The sequence below is a fragment of the Corvus moneduloides genome, chromosome 7 (genome assembly GCF_009650955.1).
Source record: "Corvus moneduloides isolate bCorMon1 chromosome 7, bCorMon1.pri, whole genome shotgun sequence".
Taxonomy (NCBI): Eukaryota; Metazoa; Chordata; class Aves; order Passeriformes; family Corvidae; genus Corvus; species Corvus moneduloides.
The window spans coordinates 13,708,503-13,729,297 of NC_045482.1; the positions used below are offsets into that span (position 1 = coordinate 13,708,503).

The 20,795-nt window shown below is 39.9% G+C and overlaps 1 protein-coding gene across 2 annotated transcripts in view; it reads right to left on the reverse strand.

Annotated features, from left to right (window-relative positions):
- The window catches only part of PARD3B (par-3 family cell polarity regulator beta), a 402,476-nt gene that overhangs the window by 225,717 nt on the left and 155,964 nt on the right, over positions 1-20,795 (reverse strand). For both annotated transcript variants that reach the window (XM_032114586.1, XM_032114585.1), the window contains exon 5: positions 9,555-9,646. In XM_032114586.1, coding sequence (XP_031970477.1) covers positions 9,555-9,646 — 92 coding nt within the window. The remainder of the gene's footprint in view (positions 1-9,554; positions 9,647-20,795) is intronic.

Here is a 20,795-nt window from a genome sequence, read left to right on the forward strand (position 1 = left end):
CTTCGGGCAGGTTTAATCTGCCCACAAGGACAGCTGAATTCAGCACTGTACTATTTCACGCTGGCTTACAGTTTATACTGTACTGGAGAAAGTATTCAGGAATAGGACATGGCTGAGTGACATCCTAAATAGGATGAGCTCTAAGAATATTAATTACTAAATTCCAAAGGCACATGGGACACAAAGGTGCTAGGACTCTTCAGTTTGACAGAGCTAGGTTAAAAAAATTAAAGAAAGGAGTGGGAGAAAGGAGAATTGCTATCTAATGTAGGTTGATAGCTGTGACAACAGAGAATGTAATTTATGGATTTTCTGCAAAATTCAACACATTTTAAAAACAAACAAACCCCCAAAAAAGGAAAAAATAGAATTCCAGAAGTTAATAACCTACTCATAGCTTACTCCTTTTTTAAATCTCCCCTACAGATCTTAAATGCCTTTTGCAGTAAAAGAAAACACAAGTCTGGCCTATCAGGTCAGTATAAAAGTTCTGGAATAAAATTGCTAGCTGGGGATGAGAGGCTGGGAGCATGGATGAGCGATGCACAGAGGGTGCCTCAGTGTGCTGCATTCTGAGTATCTCCTGCTTGTTCTTCAAGAAGCAGACAGAACTCCCACCTCAGGAAATCCTGTCCTTACTGAACTTGGAACCTGGTCGCTATGGAGTACATACAAATATGTTCTTACAGCAGTCAAAATAAGTGAACTTTTAAGAAGCATTTATGTCAGTGAAATTTCTCCGAAGTTCAAGGTTCACCCCAACCAGAAACACGGCACTCAGGCGTCTTCCAATCCATGCTGGCATCTCCCTTCCCCTCGCTGCACTGAAGGTACCTCAGGTCTCACTCAGGGGAGAACACCTGTCCAGCATGACCTGATCCAAGACCATGTTCAATGCTGTACTACTGATTTTTAACTTGAAGCAGCTGTCATCATTTACTATTTAAATTCTTCTTTAGTTGATATTGGTTTCTGACAGATCTTTTACTGTCTATCACATTTGTCAGGAAGGCTTGCTATGCATATTATTAAAAATGCTGATAAGTACTGTTCAGCAAAGAGATAGAGAAGGTGTACACATGAGCAGGCACAGCACTGGCAACATGAAAAGAAAATTTAAATGGAATGCTGCACATTTAATGGTCATATTTAGTGGTGAATCAATCTGATCTTCAGATTTGCAGTGTCCTTGCTGTGGAATACTACAGCTCTCTCTCCTGAAACCTGTATCAAGAATTAGCAGTTCGTGAGTTACATGAAGGGAAAAGATTTGTTAGCTGAAAGCTTCTCTGCAAACTACCCAAGAAAACTGAAGAACCAATCCCAACTACTGAGCACACAGATGCTTAAAAGGGAACTCTATCCAGAAATAAATGTTTCGCATTGTTGCAGCAAGACTGAGTTCACTGAGGTGCTTTGACCTTCCCCAGTTACAAACGCTCAGAGAATCTTGGTAAGATTTCTCCTGGAGAATGCAGTAGGCACAGCCTAAAGCAGATTAATTGTTTTGCAACACAGTGAAGACAGTACCTCAGAAATTCTGCTTACTGCATGGGTTACTAGGAAAAGCTTGTCATAATGTGTATGTCACAAGAATCTACTGCTTGAGTAAACACAAAGTATTTCCCATTCCAAAGGCATTTTCTTTTGCAATTTTAGTCATAGTCAACACTTTCTCAAGTGTTTTTAAGAAAAGGTTCAGATTACTAAGATCCTATATCTGGAAAAAATCTTTTAGTGCAGAATGTCAATGTTTCCCTTGCAAACAGAAAAGCACAGCTGATATTCTGAACATGCTTTGTGGTATTTTTATTGACCATGACCAAGTAAAAGGCAAATTAAAAGTCAGATGTAGACAGCTCCCAGATGCAGTTATTAAGCTGTATCTCCTTGCTTGTTCTTCACTTGCACCTCTAGTTCCATGCCTCTTCCTCCAATGCTGCCATTCCAGCAGAGAAAGCATCCATCGACAAAGGGTGTTGACATTTGATAGAGAGCACAGGCCTACAGGGGATGTCAAATTCCTATAGGGGATTTTAAAGAGGAAGCATGCACAGCATTATCCAAATAAAGAGGGTGATGAATCTGTCCATGTACTTTTTCCCATACTAAACCAATAGTTACTGATGATAATAAAGTTATTTGTCCCCCTTCTTCCAGAGAAGGCTTCCAGAGCTTCAGCTCAACTAAAGCTGTCAGATAGCAACTTCCCACCTACCTCCTACCCCTTTCCCACATTTTTCCTTCCCTCTTTTCAACTAAGTGCTCAAACCTTTGATGAAAATGTCTTGATAAGCCCTGAAGAAGGAACTGGAACTCAAGATGTTATGTAGTGTGAACGTACTCAAATGATGAAAATCTGAACAATATCTAAATAGGGATAGAGAGCACCTTACAAGAAAAAGAAAAAGCAGCTCATTGTCCACGCAAGGATAAGCTTTCCATGTACAGTTAAGAAAACTGGTCACTCTTTTGTAAGAGACAGGAACACAGCAGCTGCTCCATTCTACACAAAATTAAACAAACTACCCATAAAGTTCAAATATTTACTATGAAATAATGTCACAATGATCCAGTTTCAGGTTTGAAGAGGAAACAAATCACCTCCTCCTAACTAAAATGCATCAATCTAGTTATTCCAGACTTTTTTTTCCACACTAAAATTAGTTAGTTCTCACAAGATTAACTCTGACATTTTAGAGAGAAATCAGACAGCCTGCAAGCACTGGGGCTTTGTGTCTTTTTTCTTTAAATCAAATTGTTTCAATTCTCTGTTGTTAGACTAATGAAAGACACAGTAGGTTAAAAATAGAAAAACACAGAGAAGGGAAAAATGCTTCAGCTACACTTTAATTACGTATCTACAGTACTTAAACCAAGGAACTGACCCTGACCTCTGCTAAAAAGAAGTGGGAAGACAGCAAAACTGAACATAATGAAAACACAAAATGAATTATCTATGCATAAATTACCCTTTGAGTTTCAACTAATCCACTGCTATTAAGCTAAACATCCACTTCCAAGCAGATTCATGTTTACTGTTCCTTAACACAGAAATTTTTACTAAGAAAAGCAAGGTTTTCAACCCGTATTCCCATGTACTGTGTGCTAAGGAATTCAGCGTTAAAAGTTGTGACAAATCTGACCATCTATAGAGTACCAAGACCCTGTTCTTACTTTGAACATCTTTCAGACCTAGCATGGAACATGAAAGGAGGCACAGAAAAATACAAGATTTTATACACTAATGGCATTAGCTTGTTAACCCTGAACATCTTTACTTGCAAATAAACAACAAAAAGCCACCTTCTGAATTTACAAGAGGATTGTCATTATTCATTCCATTAAAAAACATTCCAATGACCCAATGTTTCAAGTGTCTCCTATAAAAAAGTTCAACTCTTAAAATGTCAAATTAAAATTTTCAGACTCCCAAGGGATACAGTCCTGAAAAGTTTCCCAGTACTTTCGCAGTGAAATGTTTTAAGAGAATCCAGGCTAAGAGACTTCCCATTAACGTCTAAACAGAGGAGCCAAAATTCCTCCATACTGAAGCTCATTTGCTCCACCTGCAACTGATTTCACCTACTTACACCAGTGAACTGACTTTCTTCAAATCAAACAGTTTTCCTGCTTGAGTGAGGAATATAAAACAATCCAAGTCTGGACCTTAAAGTTCAACTGAATAGGCTTCTCAATCATGAAATATTAATCATGGTACTCTTTTTCTGCTTCCCTCTGAAACATCCATTATTGGCTGTAGTTAGAAAGGGATTCTGCTGATGAGAAGGCTCAGATAATTTCCTTGGGTGATGAGCTCCTATTTTGCTCAAGCATTATAGGCCTTAAAGCTTACCAAACTCAGTGACAGGAAGGAAAGTAGTGAAAGCAGCAGGGCCAGTAGTAGTTTTCTTTCTTCCACAGCCTTTTGTCCACAGCATGAAGTAGCTCACAATTAGGCTGAAATATTACCTTTATTAACATCTCTTAATGTTGCTTATTTAAATGAAGGGTTAATGACCTGGTGGTCCCTCATGGCCCTAATGACTTTAAAATACAACAAGAAAAATACCTAAATAAATCAGAATTACAAGCAACACTTTCTTTAAGAAGGAACAGTATAAAAGGTATTAAGATGCTGGTTTTACTGCTTGTGGAAAAAAACCAGTTTTAGTATTTAATATTATTTTATTAATAAAAGCTTCCTTACTTACATTCAATCAAATAAAGATAATTGAGACAGACAGATGGTCTGTAGTGACTCATTATTTCCCTTTATAAACCTTCTACTCCTAATGAAAACAGTTTTGGAAAAGCAGTTTAAAAAACTTGACTTACAAGAAAAAAGCCAAAAAATTATCAAAATCATTGCTATAAAATTTAAATTCTTTGACTTTTGAAAATCCTGTGAATTTCACAGAGCTACAAACGAACTTTGCTTTACAAAATACTGTGTTCAGAATTTCTCTAATGTTCACTATTGGAAGAAAGTGCAATATTTTACAAATACTCCAATATAACTCACAATTTTCAGGAAAAATTCCTCATAGTACCCATCTCAATTCTTGCAGGCAAAATAGTGTTTTTTAAAAACCTCCTCAGGACACAGGAACCACAAACAAGGCATATTTTGGAAGAATTACTCTACTGGGACTCTATTTAAAGAAACACTGTTCCTTTCTCACCATTTTGTTTTGATTTTCATTTGTTTGGTTGGTTTTGGCCAGTGTTTTTCAGACAATGCAATCTCAATCAAGATTAAGACGATTCATTTCAAAAAAGAAAAAAATTATTAGCAATGCAAAAAGACTCTTGGGAATACCCTGTTGTGGCCAGCTTTCCCCCTGCTCCCTATCAGTTCAACACTGATGCTCGGATATCAATCAAGCGGGTCCCAATCTATATTCTTTATCACTTTTCCTTCCATGTTCCTATGTCAAGACAGCTTGCAGAATTCAGCAAAAATTGTAAGAGGTCTACAGAGGCCTAAGCTTATTATTGTCTGGTTTGTGACATGCCAGAGAAGACCTGGCCACTTCAGAAAACTGAATACTCTGAAACGTATCGCAAGGGTTTTTCTCATCGTCAATGTTTCCAGCAGCCACCAAATTATGAAGCAAACAGGTATCATAACCTTCTTCTGAAGAATCCCAAATGCAAGCAACGAATTGTTTAACTTGATAAACAATAATATGCTCTCAGAAAATTCCTAGGAGGACTTAGATAGTCTAAAACACCCTAGTAAAGGCATAAGGAAAACAGTAAATATGAACAGAGTGTGCACAGAGCTTGATTAATCCCCATTACAAATTAACGGATCAAGAGACAAATGAGTGCATATATTTGGTGATGCATAATAATTACCTCAGGTGAAACAAGCTGTACAAGTCTTTAGAAACATTCCATGAAGAGAAAATAAGCATTAGCAACTAAACTAAGTTCTATACCTGCGTGATGAACACTAATCAGAGGGCGCGTAACTTAGAAGCCTGGCAGGTGCAGAGAAAGCTGGAAAAGCACTCCAGTTCCTTTTCATGATGAGACCATTCTAAAAATATGTATCAGTATCGGCAGGCAGGAGAAGAAATTACAAAATGGCATAGGCACTGGGTTACAAGAAGACCTCCAAGAGCAAGGAAAAACCCATGCAGATTGAGTTGAAAAACACAACTGTACCAAGATGATAAAATTGCCCATAAAATGACTGAAATTATGACCCAAAGAACAAGAAAAACTGAGAAATTAACTCCCTTGTAAGGAAAAGACAAATTTTTGACATGCTCTGAAAGGAAAGGTGATCCTTCTCCAGAAACCCTGGCATGGCCCAGACCACCAGCAATGTTAGAGTCCCTGCTCTTGTAAACTTCCCCACAGGCACAGGGTACATATTCATGCCTCTTTCCCAGACCTCATGCAGGTAAAATAGGAATATTAAGACTTTTTTTTCTTAGGTGTTTGCAAGGATAAATGCTCTAAGATTAAGGCATGCAGATCCCGTTTATTTCATGAGTTTTATTTTATACTCTTGACAAACAACTATAACCTGCAGAACTGTAGCAAATGACTATCTGCCATCATCAAAATTGAAACAGATTAATTTTTCACATATTAGCTGTCATGCAGAAGTTTGTCATGTAACACTTCTTAATTTAATTATACAATGTGCTATATATACACCACAAGAGGTCTGCAACAAACTCAAGATACTGGACAAAGTGTTGGGGTCCCTCCCCTGCCATGGAGCCCTGGGAGATGGGCCCTGGGGGGGAGACACGGGGTTTCCGTGCCCCTGCTCAGATTCATTCTCCATTGGTTGGTTTGGGTTCCCTGATAACGCCAAGGACCCTGGGGTCCCGTGACTGCGGGATTCCTGAGCGGAGCCCCGGCCATGCGGCTGGAGAAATAAACATCTCTGAGACATCTACCACGAATCTGTCCATATATACTTCGTTTCCATGGGACTCCTGGTTTGAAATATGCTTGTTGCAGTAACCCCCGCTGCAACAAACTGGTGGAGGAATGCGAGCAAGATACCGATCCCTGAGGAAGATTCGTGAGTAAAATAACCACTCCAGACCTCTCTCTTCTCATCTTGGTTTGGATAGTCTCTCTGGACTATGGAGGAATCGTGGGAAATGGGGCTCTCTGAGCCACAGAGAAAAATGTATCTAGAAGTAAAAGGAATCCTTGAACAACAAAACAAAAAAGTAATGCAACCGGGAGATCTAGAACACTTTTTCATCTGGCTTTTCAAAAGGTTCTCTTGTATTTCTCGAGACTTACTTTTTAATATCGAACCTCCTGTGTCTTGTGAGGGGTGTTTCTGGGACGAGATCTGGGATAAAGTATGGGATCAAAGAGAAGCTTTCCGTGCATACCTTATAATCAGGGAAGCTCTTGAGGAACATTTGTACGGTCCCATTACCCCTAAAGCAGAGGATCCTACTTATCCCGTGGCCGAGGCCGTGCGGCCCCCATCCCTGTGGCACATGACTGCAGCCGTGCAGGCGGAGGTGCCTGCGCTGGATGCGCCCGGCCCCCTCAGGAGCACGCGCCTTATCGCGGACCCCATCCCTGTCTCGGCGTCCCCGGCCACGCGGCTGCGAGTGAGGGAGCGACGCCGCAGGTGCCGTGGGTGCCGTGGGCCGTGTGCAGCGGAGAGGTGGCCCCCACGAGCAGCCAGGAACCGGGGGTCAGTGTGGCAGGCCGCTCTGAGCACACGGCTCGGAGAGCCCCGTAGAGCGAGAAGCGGCGGTTTCCACAGCGACACGAGAAGCCGCGCAGCGCCGAGCCGAAACAGGGCCGCTCTCAAAGCAGCGTGGAGCTGGCAGAGCAGAACCCCTCGCAGGGCGCGGGGCTGGCGGCGATGGTGACGCGGGGCCGTGCAGAGCCCAGACACGCGCCGGAGCAGCGCTGCTCGGAGGGCGCGGAGCAGCCGCAACGCGGGGACCCGGCCGAGACGTCGGAGTCGGCGAGGCAGCGGCCACGCGGGACCAGCAGCCACGACAAACACGCAAGCACGTGCTAGGAGGAGTTGTAGCAACGAAAGTCACAGGGACTGTGAAATAGTACAATGTAAAAAACAACTATGGATTTATAACACGAGATGATACAGGGGAAGATCTATTCATCCATAGAACTGCCATTAAAAGGAATAACCCTAAAAATTACCTGCAAAGTGTAGGAGATGGGGAAGTTGTACAATTTGATATAGTGCAAGGAAAGAAGGGTTTACAAGCAGCAAATGTTACTGGGCCTGGAGGTATTCCAGTCAAAGGCAGCCATTATGCACAAAATTATAAACAATATCCATCCCTGCAATTTCCCTACCCACAGCCTACTTCCCCCTTTTACCCTATACCCAATATGAACCCCTTCCTAAATTTACCCTATCCCCAGTTTATTCCTAATCCATTTTTCACCCCACGGCTTCCCTATACAATTCCATTTCCCTACAACTCCTCTCCAATGCCGAGGGGGGCATGAAAAGGGGGAGGGAAGAAGTTAAACCCTCTCCTGCCTCAGTTTCCCCACAAAGCATGCTCAGAGAATTCTGTCTCCCTTCTGTCAGCCCTAAGATGTTCCAGAGAATCTGTTTGGACATTTAAAGACTCAGGAGGGTGGCTTGTTGTCTTGAAACTGTTCTTGTTACGTTTATCCAGTTGTTTTCATTCTCCTTTTATTAAAATAAAACGGGTGAGATGTTGGGGTCCCTTCCCTGCCATGGAGCCCTGGGAGATGGGCCCTGGGGGGGAGACACGGGGTTTCCGTGCCCCTGCTCAGATTCATTCTCCATTGGTTGGTTTGGGTTCCCTGATAACGCCAAGGACCCTGGGGTCCCGTGACTGCGGGATTCCTGAGCGGAGCCCTGGCCATGCGGCTGGAGAAATAAACATCTCCGAGACATCTACCACGAATCTGTCCATATATACTTCGTTTCCATGGGACTCCTGGTTTGAAATATGCTTGTTGCAGTAATCCCCGCTGCAACACAAAGTACTGAATTCCTTTACCTACTCAAGAAGGTGACTTCAGCACGACCCGAATCACCAGTCAAAACTGAAATTTAAGCTTATGATGAGACAGAAAAACGGCAGCATGAAAACACTCCAACACCACCACTGAGGATCTGACCAACTTACTCTCTGACACTATGGCAGCCTGGCTTGACAATTTGGTGTAACAAATGCTATCTACAAAATCATTATTTTTCAATTTCATATCAGCCATTTAGAATTTTACCTTTGATTTCAGGAGCAATAGACAATGTTGCTCATTACTAAAACTCTTGAGATCACCTAATTTCTCCTCCTTTTGTTTCGGCTATACAGCTCTCAAGTTTTACTCCACTGGGTTTTCAATGCAGATTATATATTTACCTAAGTTTTGTTCAAAATTTAGACTGGTTAAAATAAAAGTTATTTCCCAAACTGTCAATGGGACCATGACCACATTTAGATACAACAGCACTGACCATCTCTAGATTTTTATAAATGAAGAGAAGAAAAGGATTCATTCCACCTAACTACTCTAGTGAAGCAATGCACAGGGAAATATTGCAAATACTTTTCACTGTGTATAAACACAGATATAAAATCTACTACTAGATCTAGCAAAGTAATAACCTTACCACTCAATACCGGAGGTGACACTTAAACTGAGAAAGATCATTTTAGGATTATATGGTTCAGTTAAATAGTTATTTATTGAGATATAATACATGACTTAGGAACATCCTCTATCTTAAGACTTGAAACGCTTGCACAATTGAATAGAAATCAAAACCCACATTTCTCCCTTACCCTAATACTACAAATAGCACAAAAAAATCATTCATATTCATCAACGAGGGTAAAAGATTGTCATGCTCAAATATGTACTCTGGTATGTGAATCGAATGCAGTTTTAGGGTGGGAAAGGGGGAGGAGGAAGAGATCATGGTGATGAGAAGCACAGTGCAGAACCAGAAGTGCAGCTGGAATGAGAAGTCACTCTTGTATTGCATAAATTGATAAATCACACTTGAGCCAGCACCAAACAGAAGATGTTCCTACCTGCCATGGAGCCGGGCCTTCTGAGCCAACAGCAGTTCTGTGGGTCCCGTGAGATTCATCTCCCCATCCTGAAAGGATGCCTGGGAAGCACCCTGTTGAGAGATTTCAAAGCACATATTGAAACTATGTGCATACTTATGCATATAGAACAATGCTGTGTTTGTATTTTTAAGTCTGTATTTGGAAGAGAAAGTCAGTCATAAAATAACATCATCTCACTGACAGTGAGGATTGAAAGACCCATTCTGGATGCAGCACCTATGACACAGCATTTGCAGAAACAGGAGGGTATCTAAAGTCCTGCTCCTCATGCCAGTCCCTTCCACTGGAGAAGCTTGTTGTACTACTTCACTTTCTTCTCTGCCTATCTAACTTGAATGCCATTCTCTCCCACTCTGAGCCTTCTCCTTTCTCCCGAGAGATCACACAGACCTTGAATAAACCCAACAAATTTTTTGTGCTCTATCCCCTAGTAGTGTCTGTTTGAAAAAGACATATTTTCAGAGTAACTTCCCAGAAAAAGAAATTATGTAGCCATTTGGACAATCAGACACAAAACTACAGTGGACACAGGGTCCAGACACCAATGCTAAAGCTCTTGAAAACTATTATTTAACTTACTTTTTGTGCTCCTTACACTCAGTGTTTGCATTTTTTTTTCATACTGGGAGAGGGAAATAGTTACCAATGAGATAAGACCACTGTCAGCAGGTGATGTATTAGCTTTAACATACTGTACTTCATCCCAACCCTTATGGCAATAACGTAAACAGAGCAAAATCTGTAACAAAGACCTTTTTTGGAGAGGTCACTTCTGTCAACTCTGCAACAGGACTAGAGCTGGAAGACATAAATCTTCAGCTGTCAACACACTAAGAGAATTCAATTCAGAGCCTGATCTTAACTGGATAAAGACTAAAGTTAATAATTATTTTTTGTTGTTGTTGCAGTGGTACAGTTTTCCAGTATATACACTTGCCATATTAAGTTGTCTCAAAGCTAAAGGTACCAATGCTATAAATTGATTTCAAAGAACAAAGACAACTAGATAAGTAATTTAATTTTAAACGAAAGTTCTATACTGATTATTAGAAGTTCCAGCTTCTCTCAAAAGATGGTTCTACTCAAAAGATGGATTTAAAGGTTTTGTGCTTCCAGTCCCTCAAATATTTGTAGAATTTATTTTTAGTTTATAAGTATCAAGAGAGTTGGGGGCAAGTGTGGGTTGCCTTGCGCTTCAAAATCATGAGCAGCCTTGCAAGCAAACCCTTGAGATATAAATCAAGCTGGATCCCTTCTGGTTCACATGGTGCTTTTGAACCTATAATATTGGTAGTGATGCTCTTTGTGTGTTAATTAGAGCAGAAGCCAACACACTTGGCTTCAACTGCAAGACCAATATAGTTCACTCAAAGTGAACTTCTGTCACTAATAAAGAACCCTTTTTAAAAGCCGTGTATTGAGTATGTGCCATCTCTTCCAATCACTTTTCACAGTGGAACCACATGTCAAGGAGCAATTCTTGTTGTATGAAGTATATTCCATACTAACCTCGTTAACTAAGAATTCGACCTCAAGCAGTGCTTTACCAACAGAAATCAGACACACAGCCTTCATACATTGAAACTTCACCTCGACAAAAGCTTAAAAAAAGTCTTGGTAGCAACAGATGATGGACGCAGACAAACCTCTCAACAATAAAGCTCCCAACAAAGATAATCTCTGTTAGCCTGCCACTGAAAACGTTGGTGCTACAAAGGCTCTTCTCTGGAAAGTTAGATGCAGTCACACCATGAGCAGATTCAGCGTTGTGAATTAACTAGACCCTTTTCTTCCTGACACTGGCTGCAACACAGTACATGACAGAGAACATGCTACTCATGCCTCAGAACTGTTTTGCTATCTGAAGCCTCCCTTGCAGTCTACACAAGCTACATAAACTGTGTTATTTCTCTGTTTCTGGGCTTTTGGTTACCACTGTTTTTGCTGAGGTGAGATTATATCCATGCTTGTCCTCTATCTCCCACTTATTGGGAAACAGATTTCACAGCAATGATAAACACTGATGTTCAGAACACAATCTCATATCTTTTTTCTGTTGACTGATTCACAGATTTTTTGACCACAAAGAACCATTTTTTGATCAAGAAGTATAATCTCATACTTCAGTTTGCTAAAAGCACAGTTACATCCCAAGATAAGCAAGAGGTCCTTACAGAAAGATGGCAACAAACAGCCTTCTTTTCTGCTAAAGGCCAGACCAGCAGATAGTATCTTGAAGCTGGGTAAGAGGATTATTATAGATACTAGGGGTATCAGACTTTTGCAAGAGGTCTCCAGAAACAGATTTATAAACATGTCTCATGTGTTTCAAGGTACGATCATTCCTGTGCCAGAAAATAATGGGGTAGCCTTGGGAGGCACCTGACAGTCACACATGTCCACATTTTAATCTTTCCACAAGTCTGTGGGGCATTAGAGGATGAAATTTGGAGTCCATAACACACTTACAGCTTGCTTTTTTGGTTTCTTCTGTTTATGGGGTTTTCTTAGGTCAGCGTGTTTGTTTGCTTATTGTGGTGTGGGGTTTTTGCTTGTTTAAATTTAAGGGTAAAAGATTCTAAAGAAAAGTTATCCTCTCCTGACTGGACAGAAATGTGCTGAAGGATTTCAGAAAAAGTTCAATGTCAGAGCCCCTATCCTGCACACCACTGCCTGTTTTGATTTGCAGGCATCTACTGCTCCCACATATCACAGATTATCACATGCTCAAGTCAATAAACACAAAGCCAGACATATTTAAAGGCTTAACTGATCAGGGAAACATGAATCATAACACTGACATTATAACTGAGCTCTCTGAGAATGACATTAGAGCTCCAGTCACGTAACAATCACTAAAAATGGACAAATTCCTTTCATACTTCAGCATTACATTAGAAGCACAGTAAATTTAAACAGATCATCTCCTGACAAACAAGCAGAATAATAGCAAGCCAAAAATGCACAAGTAAAGACACTGTCAAAAGACAATGATCCAACACATACAAAAATGCTCAATCTCTTGTTCGATTTTTAAAGGCTGATTGTCAGTTTCTCAATAGTAGCAGAATTAATGACACTGACTAACAAACCTTGACTCAAATTCAGCTAACACTGTAACAGATTTACAGTGACAGAATTGCAGTTTTCACTTAGGACATAGGAATAAAATGCAAAATGGTGGGGTAAAAACAAAAGCCAAGGAAGCATATGCTTCTAAGAACAGTGGAAGTTTTTAAATTTATTTACACAGGGATAATTTGAATTAAGCAATTCTTCTTAGTGCTACTAAAAGCCTGTTCTTCAAATTAGGACTGAAGAAGAAGGGAGTGATTCTATTAAATAATAGCCCTCTGCAAACAACTGCAACCCAAATGCTAAAAAGAGTCTTGTATTCATTATGTGACAGCTCTCAAGTTAGGTAAGCCTGTACATGAGGCAGAAGAAGGAGTGACAGAGTACGTACCAGTAGGTACCATTTTCTACTTTGTGAACATTCACTCTTCTCAATTCCACAGTCAGCATGGGCATATGTTAGCTCCAGCAATAAATATGATGCAGTCAGTCATGGTCTTATTTAGCTTAGGGAGTATGACAGTGTCTGTGGTTTTTTCTTTAATTTTTGAGAAGGCTCATTTCATAAAGACCACAAAATATCATAGGGGAAAAGCAATAGTGGCACTTTTGGAGAGAGACATGAAAGTATCCATTTCTGGCTAGAAAAAGAGACAGAGAGAGGCAGAATTGACTGGAAACGGTCAACCCAACCGTTTGTATTAGAAACAAAAGGTACAGCCCTGAGCAGCCAACACAGCAGCGGCTGCCCCAACAGCCAGGCTGCCCACCAGTCCCTCTGTTTTTCTCACTACCATTGCAATCCAACAAACCTGGATTTTGGTATCTTCAAAAAAACTGCACTACATCTGTTTTCTACCTAAATTCTGGCTAAAGTGTAGTTTTGAATTCCATTTTAGCAAAACCCAAATCCTTTGTTGAGGTTCATTTGCAGCTTTTTGCTTATTCATGCAAGAACAGACTATACCTCCCAGCTCAGCAGGAAAACTTTAGAAATATTCACAGGCCACCAGTGGCTACAGAAGGGCCCTAAACCACCTCAAGTCTGTCTGGTAGGCTCAGAATACGATTCATTGTTAAGACAAGTAAGTTTTTGGGTAGCATAATATTGCCAATACATCATTTTTAGGAAAGATGAGTAACAAAAACCATTCTATCTTCTTTGCAAAAAACTTATTATACAATAACCAACATTAGGAAAATCTCAAAATAGATGAATTTAGAGAATAGGGACTCTAAATAAAGAACAGGAGAAAATACTGAGTGCAGGATACACTTGGGAGTATAAAATGGTCATCAAACACTAGCAATAAACTTGAAGGAAGTAAGTAAGATCTATTAATAGAAGAAATACACATATCTACTCAAATTAGTACTCAGTTTGGTATACTCAAGGGAAAGTATCTTTATCAGAGACTTTCTTTTAATGACAAAGTTAAAAGTGAAAATGTACATCCGAAGTTCCAGTTTTCAGTACTGTATTCCCTGAGGGCCTCAGCTCTTTAAAACAAAGGAAAAGTATCCAAATCAAAGAGCAGAAGGTCATGGAGCAGGGTGACAGGCTGCAGAGCTCCCTGTCCCTGCTTGGCCAACAGCAAACCTTCTTGCAAGAAGGTTCAGTAAGAGTTCAGATCCCACCAACATAAACAGTGAGATGCAAGGAAACCTGAGGGCGAAAGGGATGCTTAGTTTACAAATGCAGGAAATGTCTCATCTACTGCTCTCACAACAGACAATTTTAATTACCATATTTAAAAATTGAACATTTTTAGCAACACTTTCACGATCACGTGAGCATTTCTGACAGCCAGAATGAGTCTAAAAAGCCACAGCACTATATATAGCTTTAAAAATCAACACTTTCATAAATATTCCCAAACCAATTAGTCTGTGTTATAAAGTTGTTTACCTTTAGTTAGAACAACAAATGCAATACCTGACATTGCACACAGAAGACCACATAACTCATGGAACACATGCATAAAGGCCCCTTGTTGTTCAGTAATAACATAACCAAGCACAGGTTAAAAGATGATAACCCTGTTTGAACCAAAGCTATACATATCTTGCTGTAATGCCCAGCAGTAACATACACTGCTGTTTTCAAGTTCTGGCCAACTGTACATGACTTTTTAGGCCCAAAAGACTTCTCTGTGACTCACTTGGTCTGCTGGGACAAAATGTAAGCTGTGTGTTCCTGAAATGGCTAAGAAACTATGTTCAACCACAATAACTGCTGCCCTTCATTATGATACTTGTCAGCCTCAGTTTGCAAAAAGAAGAATGCAGCACATCACAAGCTTTCAAAATATTTCAGACTTAAAAATCAGTATCTCTATTCCTCCATTTGGCCTTAAATCCACAATGGGCCTTAACTGAAGATATGGCACTAAAATCTTTTATAAAGAAAACATTTATCTTATCTTTATTACTTTCCATGCACAGAGTCAGGTTATCTCAAGGCCAGGGAACAATCTGGCAAGTGAAAAGCATAACAAGCTTCTGGTTAGCAGAAACCTGTACTGTAACCGTAGCAGTAACACCTCTGTGTAAGAAAAAACTTTTGTAACGGAGGAATTCTGGTTTGGACTGGGACAGAATTAGTTTTCTTCCTAGTACCTGGCACAGTACTGTGTCTTGGATTTAGTATGAGAATAAAGTTGATAAACTACTGATATTTTGGTTGTTGCTAAGTAGTGCTTACCCTAAGTCAAGGACACTTCAGTTCCCTGTGCTCTGCCAGAGAGGGGGTGCACCAGAAGCCATGAGGGACCCCAGCTGGCCAAGGGGATACTCCACAGCCTAGAACACCATGGCCGGTACATAAACTGGGGGAAGCTGGCTGGGAGAGGCCAATCACTACTCAGTGATCAGGCTGAACATCAGTCGGTGTCTGGTGAGCAGTTGTGTTGGGCATCACTTGTGTTTCTTGGGTGTCAGTCACAGTCATTCATGGATTAGCTATGAAGTTGGTGTCAACATCTGCGTTTCATTTGCTTAGCTAATCTTTCATTATCAAGATAATAACAGGCTAACTTCCAATCTTCCAGTCCACACAGCTTTACATAACACCCAAAACCACTTTCAAAAATATATGCAAGAATGGTTTAGGGCATAACAATGCCTCAAAAAATTCCAGATTAATTTTTTAATTTGACATAGCTTTGCTTTTTTCTTTCTAAATAAGCATAATAAAATATAATTCACACTGTATTGCTAACATCAATACATCAAGGGTGGAAATCAATGCAAAGGAGGCTAATAAAATGCTGCTAAACTGAAGGAAAAGTATTAATGTTTGTTACTGTGTATTTCTTATTTTTCCAGTGGTCTGCTTGATTTAAATCACTGTGCCATAGAACGTGGGAAGTATTTCTAAACAGCTTACAACACTTCCATTTCACTTACTGATTAAACTACATCATCCTCTCAACTATTCAGAATGAAATTAATTTGAAATGGATAATTGATGCAATTGTGCAGTATCTACAAATGCAATTAATTACTTGCTAAAGATGATTTTTAGGCAGTCAACTAATATGAAAATAAGAATCACACAGCTTCTTTCAATCTTGTCAATTGAAATGTATTCAAGTGGACTGGTAAAAGATATTTTTCGACATGAGAATAGCTGTATGTCTTCAGATATTTTTAATAACATCCAAGTGAATTCATGTTTAATTAGCAGAGCATAAAGAAAAGCCATAATATAGTATGGCTTTTAGCAATTACATGACAGTTTCAGGAACCACAACAGCAATATTTTTCCCCTCAACTACCAATGGATTTCTTGAATATTGTAGTGAGTTGTGATCTTGGCATTTAGAAGGTTACTTTAAACCAAGGGCATAAATAGACACTCTCCTGAGAATCAGTCTGGAGTAAGAAATTATTCCCCCGAATTGTTTGTTAACAACTCTCTGCTGAGGGTCACCATTACAGCTGGACTGCACTGGTGCATTCCATACACTCTGGTCAGTGCAAACACTGAACTGCCTGAAATCCCTTTCCCCAGCAGGTCCAAGTGCTCTGGGTGACCACTGACACAGATTAGGAGCTACTGCATCACATGTGTAGTTCAAGGGAAGTACTCAGGAAAGTCACACACCCACACACACATTTTCAAAGTTACTGCTTATGCTTTAGCTCAGTGGTCAACAACTTCAGTCAAAATAACACGAGGGCAAATTCAGGACGTGCTGAGCGCACGACACCGGGGAAGGGTACCCACCTCCTGGGTTAAGCGTGGGAGGCAACCTTGTCTACCCTCCTAATTACCATTGGCCCCAAGCCAGCAGACCTTGGAGTCCCAGTCTTCCACATTGGCAAGATATTGTTAATATCAAACACAGCTCCCAGGGAGCACCAGAATCAGCAGGAACCAAAAGGACAGGAGCTTCAGCTCGTCAGGGACACAAGCTACACCAGCCAGGTTCTCTCCTCTGCACTCCCACTGAGCTCTTCTGGACATGTTCAACTTCTGCAGGTAAAACACGCCAATGTCAACCTTCAAAATGTCCTCCCTGACCGTTCCTGCTATACCTACTCTCAGTTTGTTTCATCTTAATCATTCAAAAATCTAGCTATGGAGCATTCTCTGCTTGGAAAAAGCAATGCTCTGTTTCTTAAAGTCCTACACAAACAGTAAGTTCTTTATTATTAAGAGCACCAAGGATTACTGTAGGCCTGGGGATCAAATTGTTATATATGATTTTGGCAACAGAACCCCAAGAATCTTCGTATGAAAAACTTCTCTATCACTGAGAAAAAAAAAATTGCTAGTTATAACAGTACTGGAGAGTTCACATCTTCCTTGGCAGTTGTTTTGCATGGGTGAAGGGAAGGAAGAGGTAAAGCTGGAGTGCCTAAGTACTCAATTTGTGAAGGGCTGAGAGAAAAAGAAAAATGTAAAAAAATACCTCAATTAAAAGTCTCCAGAAGCAGCTTTCCTGCACATAAAACTCTGGACTCAGGCCCAACATTTTTAAACAATTTCTAGGCTGAGGTGTGAGCAATGTCTTTTCCAAAACAGCAGAAAGCTGCTTTTAAAAGCATAGATAGTATATTGATAAATATTTGGATTTAGCACCTCTACTGGCCAAGAACCAATTCTTAAAATAAAAGGAAATGTTCCAGTAAGGGTGAAAAAACCCCCAAACCAAACAACCCACACACCAACCAAAAAACTACTGGAAACATAAGTAATATTGTATATGTTCACAACTTTTAGGAGCTGTCAATATTGGAATAATTATTTAAAGGATGCAGTTATCTGGCCAGCCATATGATCACTGGCACCTTTATAAAAGAGGATATGTTTATTAGCTCTCTCCCCATTTATCAGGCTGGTTTTAATTGCCTACGAACTCTCTGCCTGTGCTGCAAGCCAACAAGACACTACAGTGCAATATCAGGACGACTCTGTGCCTGAGTCAGTAGTATTTGCATCTCAGCAAGATCATTAATTTGAACTAAGCCATGCTTAGAGCACTAAAAATATTTTGGCTGACCTGAGACATGCTATCTGCTAGGACATTAATATTTTTATTTTATTTACCTTGTAGTGTTTTTATGATACTTTCATATTTTAAGGACTATTGCTAAATTTACTTTCCAGAAATACATGGGTGGTCTTTTATTTATAAAGAATATTTAGTAGTGGTATCAACAGTGCAAGGCACCAAAGAAGCAGGTGTTTCCAAGCTAAAATTTGTGATTTTATTCTGTATCATCCATTTGGAGACAAAAACGTGTTTAAAAAAGGTGCACAAACTTTGGACATTTGAGTTACTATATAAATTATTTGTAAGCAATTATTCCCATGGCAACAAGTATCATTTAAAAGCACACTATCATTAGCTCCACAAATGCACACTAATCCCTCCTCCTGGTTGGAAACTGCCACTGGACAATTAATATTGCAAAAACGGGAAAGAAATTAATGTTTCTAACAAGAAAATCTACCAAATTTTCTCAGACCAAGAGAATACCAGCATGACCTTTTCTGGCTTGACTCACTGTTTGAAGCCTCCCAAGATCTTTAATTGAAAAAATATTTTACAAGATTTGCAAACTACAAAGCTGTATTTTGACTAATTTCTTATTTGTTTAGAGAGAAACTACTTGTATTCCTTTTTTAAGGTAAAGAAAAAAAATCTCTAAACCCACTATGCATTCCATCAGGATAACTTCTTCATAAAAGTAGTACTTAAAAGATGTCTAAATCTTATCTAGACAGTATTATGTATGATCTCTACTTCCTTTCCTACATCCCTACTTCTCCCACAAATAAAATTTGGATTTTATTCCTGCCACATAAAGCTACTAATTCTGAACACTTAAAAAAAAAAAAATCCCACAAACCTCATGCACAATTAAGAAAGCTTTTTCTAAAAAATGTGTAGTATCTAAGAGCTCAATGTACAAGTGATACTTTAGCCTTGCATCTCTATTCTTTGAATAAATTTATTGACTTCACCTGGTTTTTTCATCAAAATGAAAATTACACATATCTTCACCACTACCAATGACAGTGGGAGTGAACAATGCGGGTTTCCAAAATTTAAAAATCATATCCATTTTCAAAGTTTAAAAGGGTCATCATTAAAGATTGCAGTTGATATTTTGCTCTTAATTCTCTTTACGAATGGCACATATAAGGAGATGCCTTAAACATGCTGGGTTGGTCAAAAGGAATCCGTAGATCCATTGATTCTGTAACAGCAAGGATAACCAAACTATTGCCATCAGCCTACCAAGCACCGCTCACAGCCTGCGAGAGCCAATGCTAAGCTTTGCCTTGGATCAGAAACTTCTACTCACTGCTTTGGAACAGTAACACCAGTAAGATGCTGTAATGGTATAAGAATGCTTTTTCTCTTACTTCAGCAGTCGCTGTTGCAGCTACATTTAAGCCAAGAAGGCAGTCACCTCAGTGAGAACACCAGAGGAAACTATGAGAAAGACTGTCCCCATCTTCTCAGACATGCCTTTTTGTAACACCCCATTCATAGGGGGCAGCCTGACATAGTCCCTGTACCAGTAATCACTGGGTCACACATCCAAAGACCACTACAATCCAGTCCACCTGACCACCTTTCCCCCCAAAAGACAGAGCTGTGCCATGGAATGCAAGGCCTGGCTGGGGCACCGCTCTGCTCCTGCTGATCTGCATTTGCCCTGTCTATTACATATTATTATTACAGTGTATTATGGTAAGTTTTCCTCAGTGTGCAATGTATATTAGTAATTGCTAGTTATGTTACTACCATTCCTCATATGGGATTATCATAGTGGAGCAACAGCACTGATTAATCAATTAGCATGGATTCATTAGAGATGAACGATAGAGCAATGTAATTGTGTTTACTGAACAATGGATGACAGTGTGCTTAAAGCCCAGGATTTCTAATAATGATATATACATAACATTATGAATATTTAGAGCACCCTCACTGCAAAGCTAGAGAGACAACAATCAGGATGTGATTCTGTGTGCAAGTAATGCTGGAGCCTGGAGAATGCATAGATGGGAGAGCCACAGGACAGATGGCACAGTTAGATGACTTTTTTTAGCTTTGACTAAATCTTTGTAGAACAGCTACAGCATTTCCTATACTCCAGAATGCACAGGCACGTCTGCACAATACAGTGGCCAACAGTACAAACAGTCAAACCCCCAGATGTCTCAGAACCATTAACCAAGCCATGTTGACTGTAAGAACATGAAAAAACTGACTGATGCCACTCTATGACATAAACAGAAGCATACAAGGGTAACTGAGAACTTTTTCTCCAGAGGTTTCTCTGAGGTTTACATCCCTTATTGTTTGTCCTTCTCAATGGCTGAACACTAAGCTTACAACAGCCATTAAAGAACATGAACACCAAACTCCCAGACACATCTCTCAGTATATGATTAGTGCCCTTTAGGTCCTAATGCAATAGCCACAGACCCTTCTTCTGTCTAATAGTGGTATACAGACTAGCCAGTAATTCAAATGGACAATAATTAATTTCTTGAAAATACGGTGCAAAGAAGAGATCTTGAAATATAGCTTCTGCTGCACTCTGCCTGAAAGGAAAAACACTAAAAAGGAATGTAAAATGTTACAGGGGAAATAC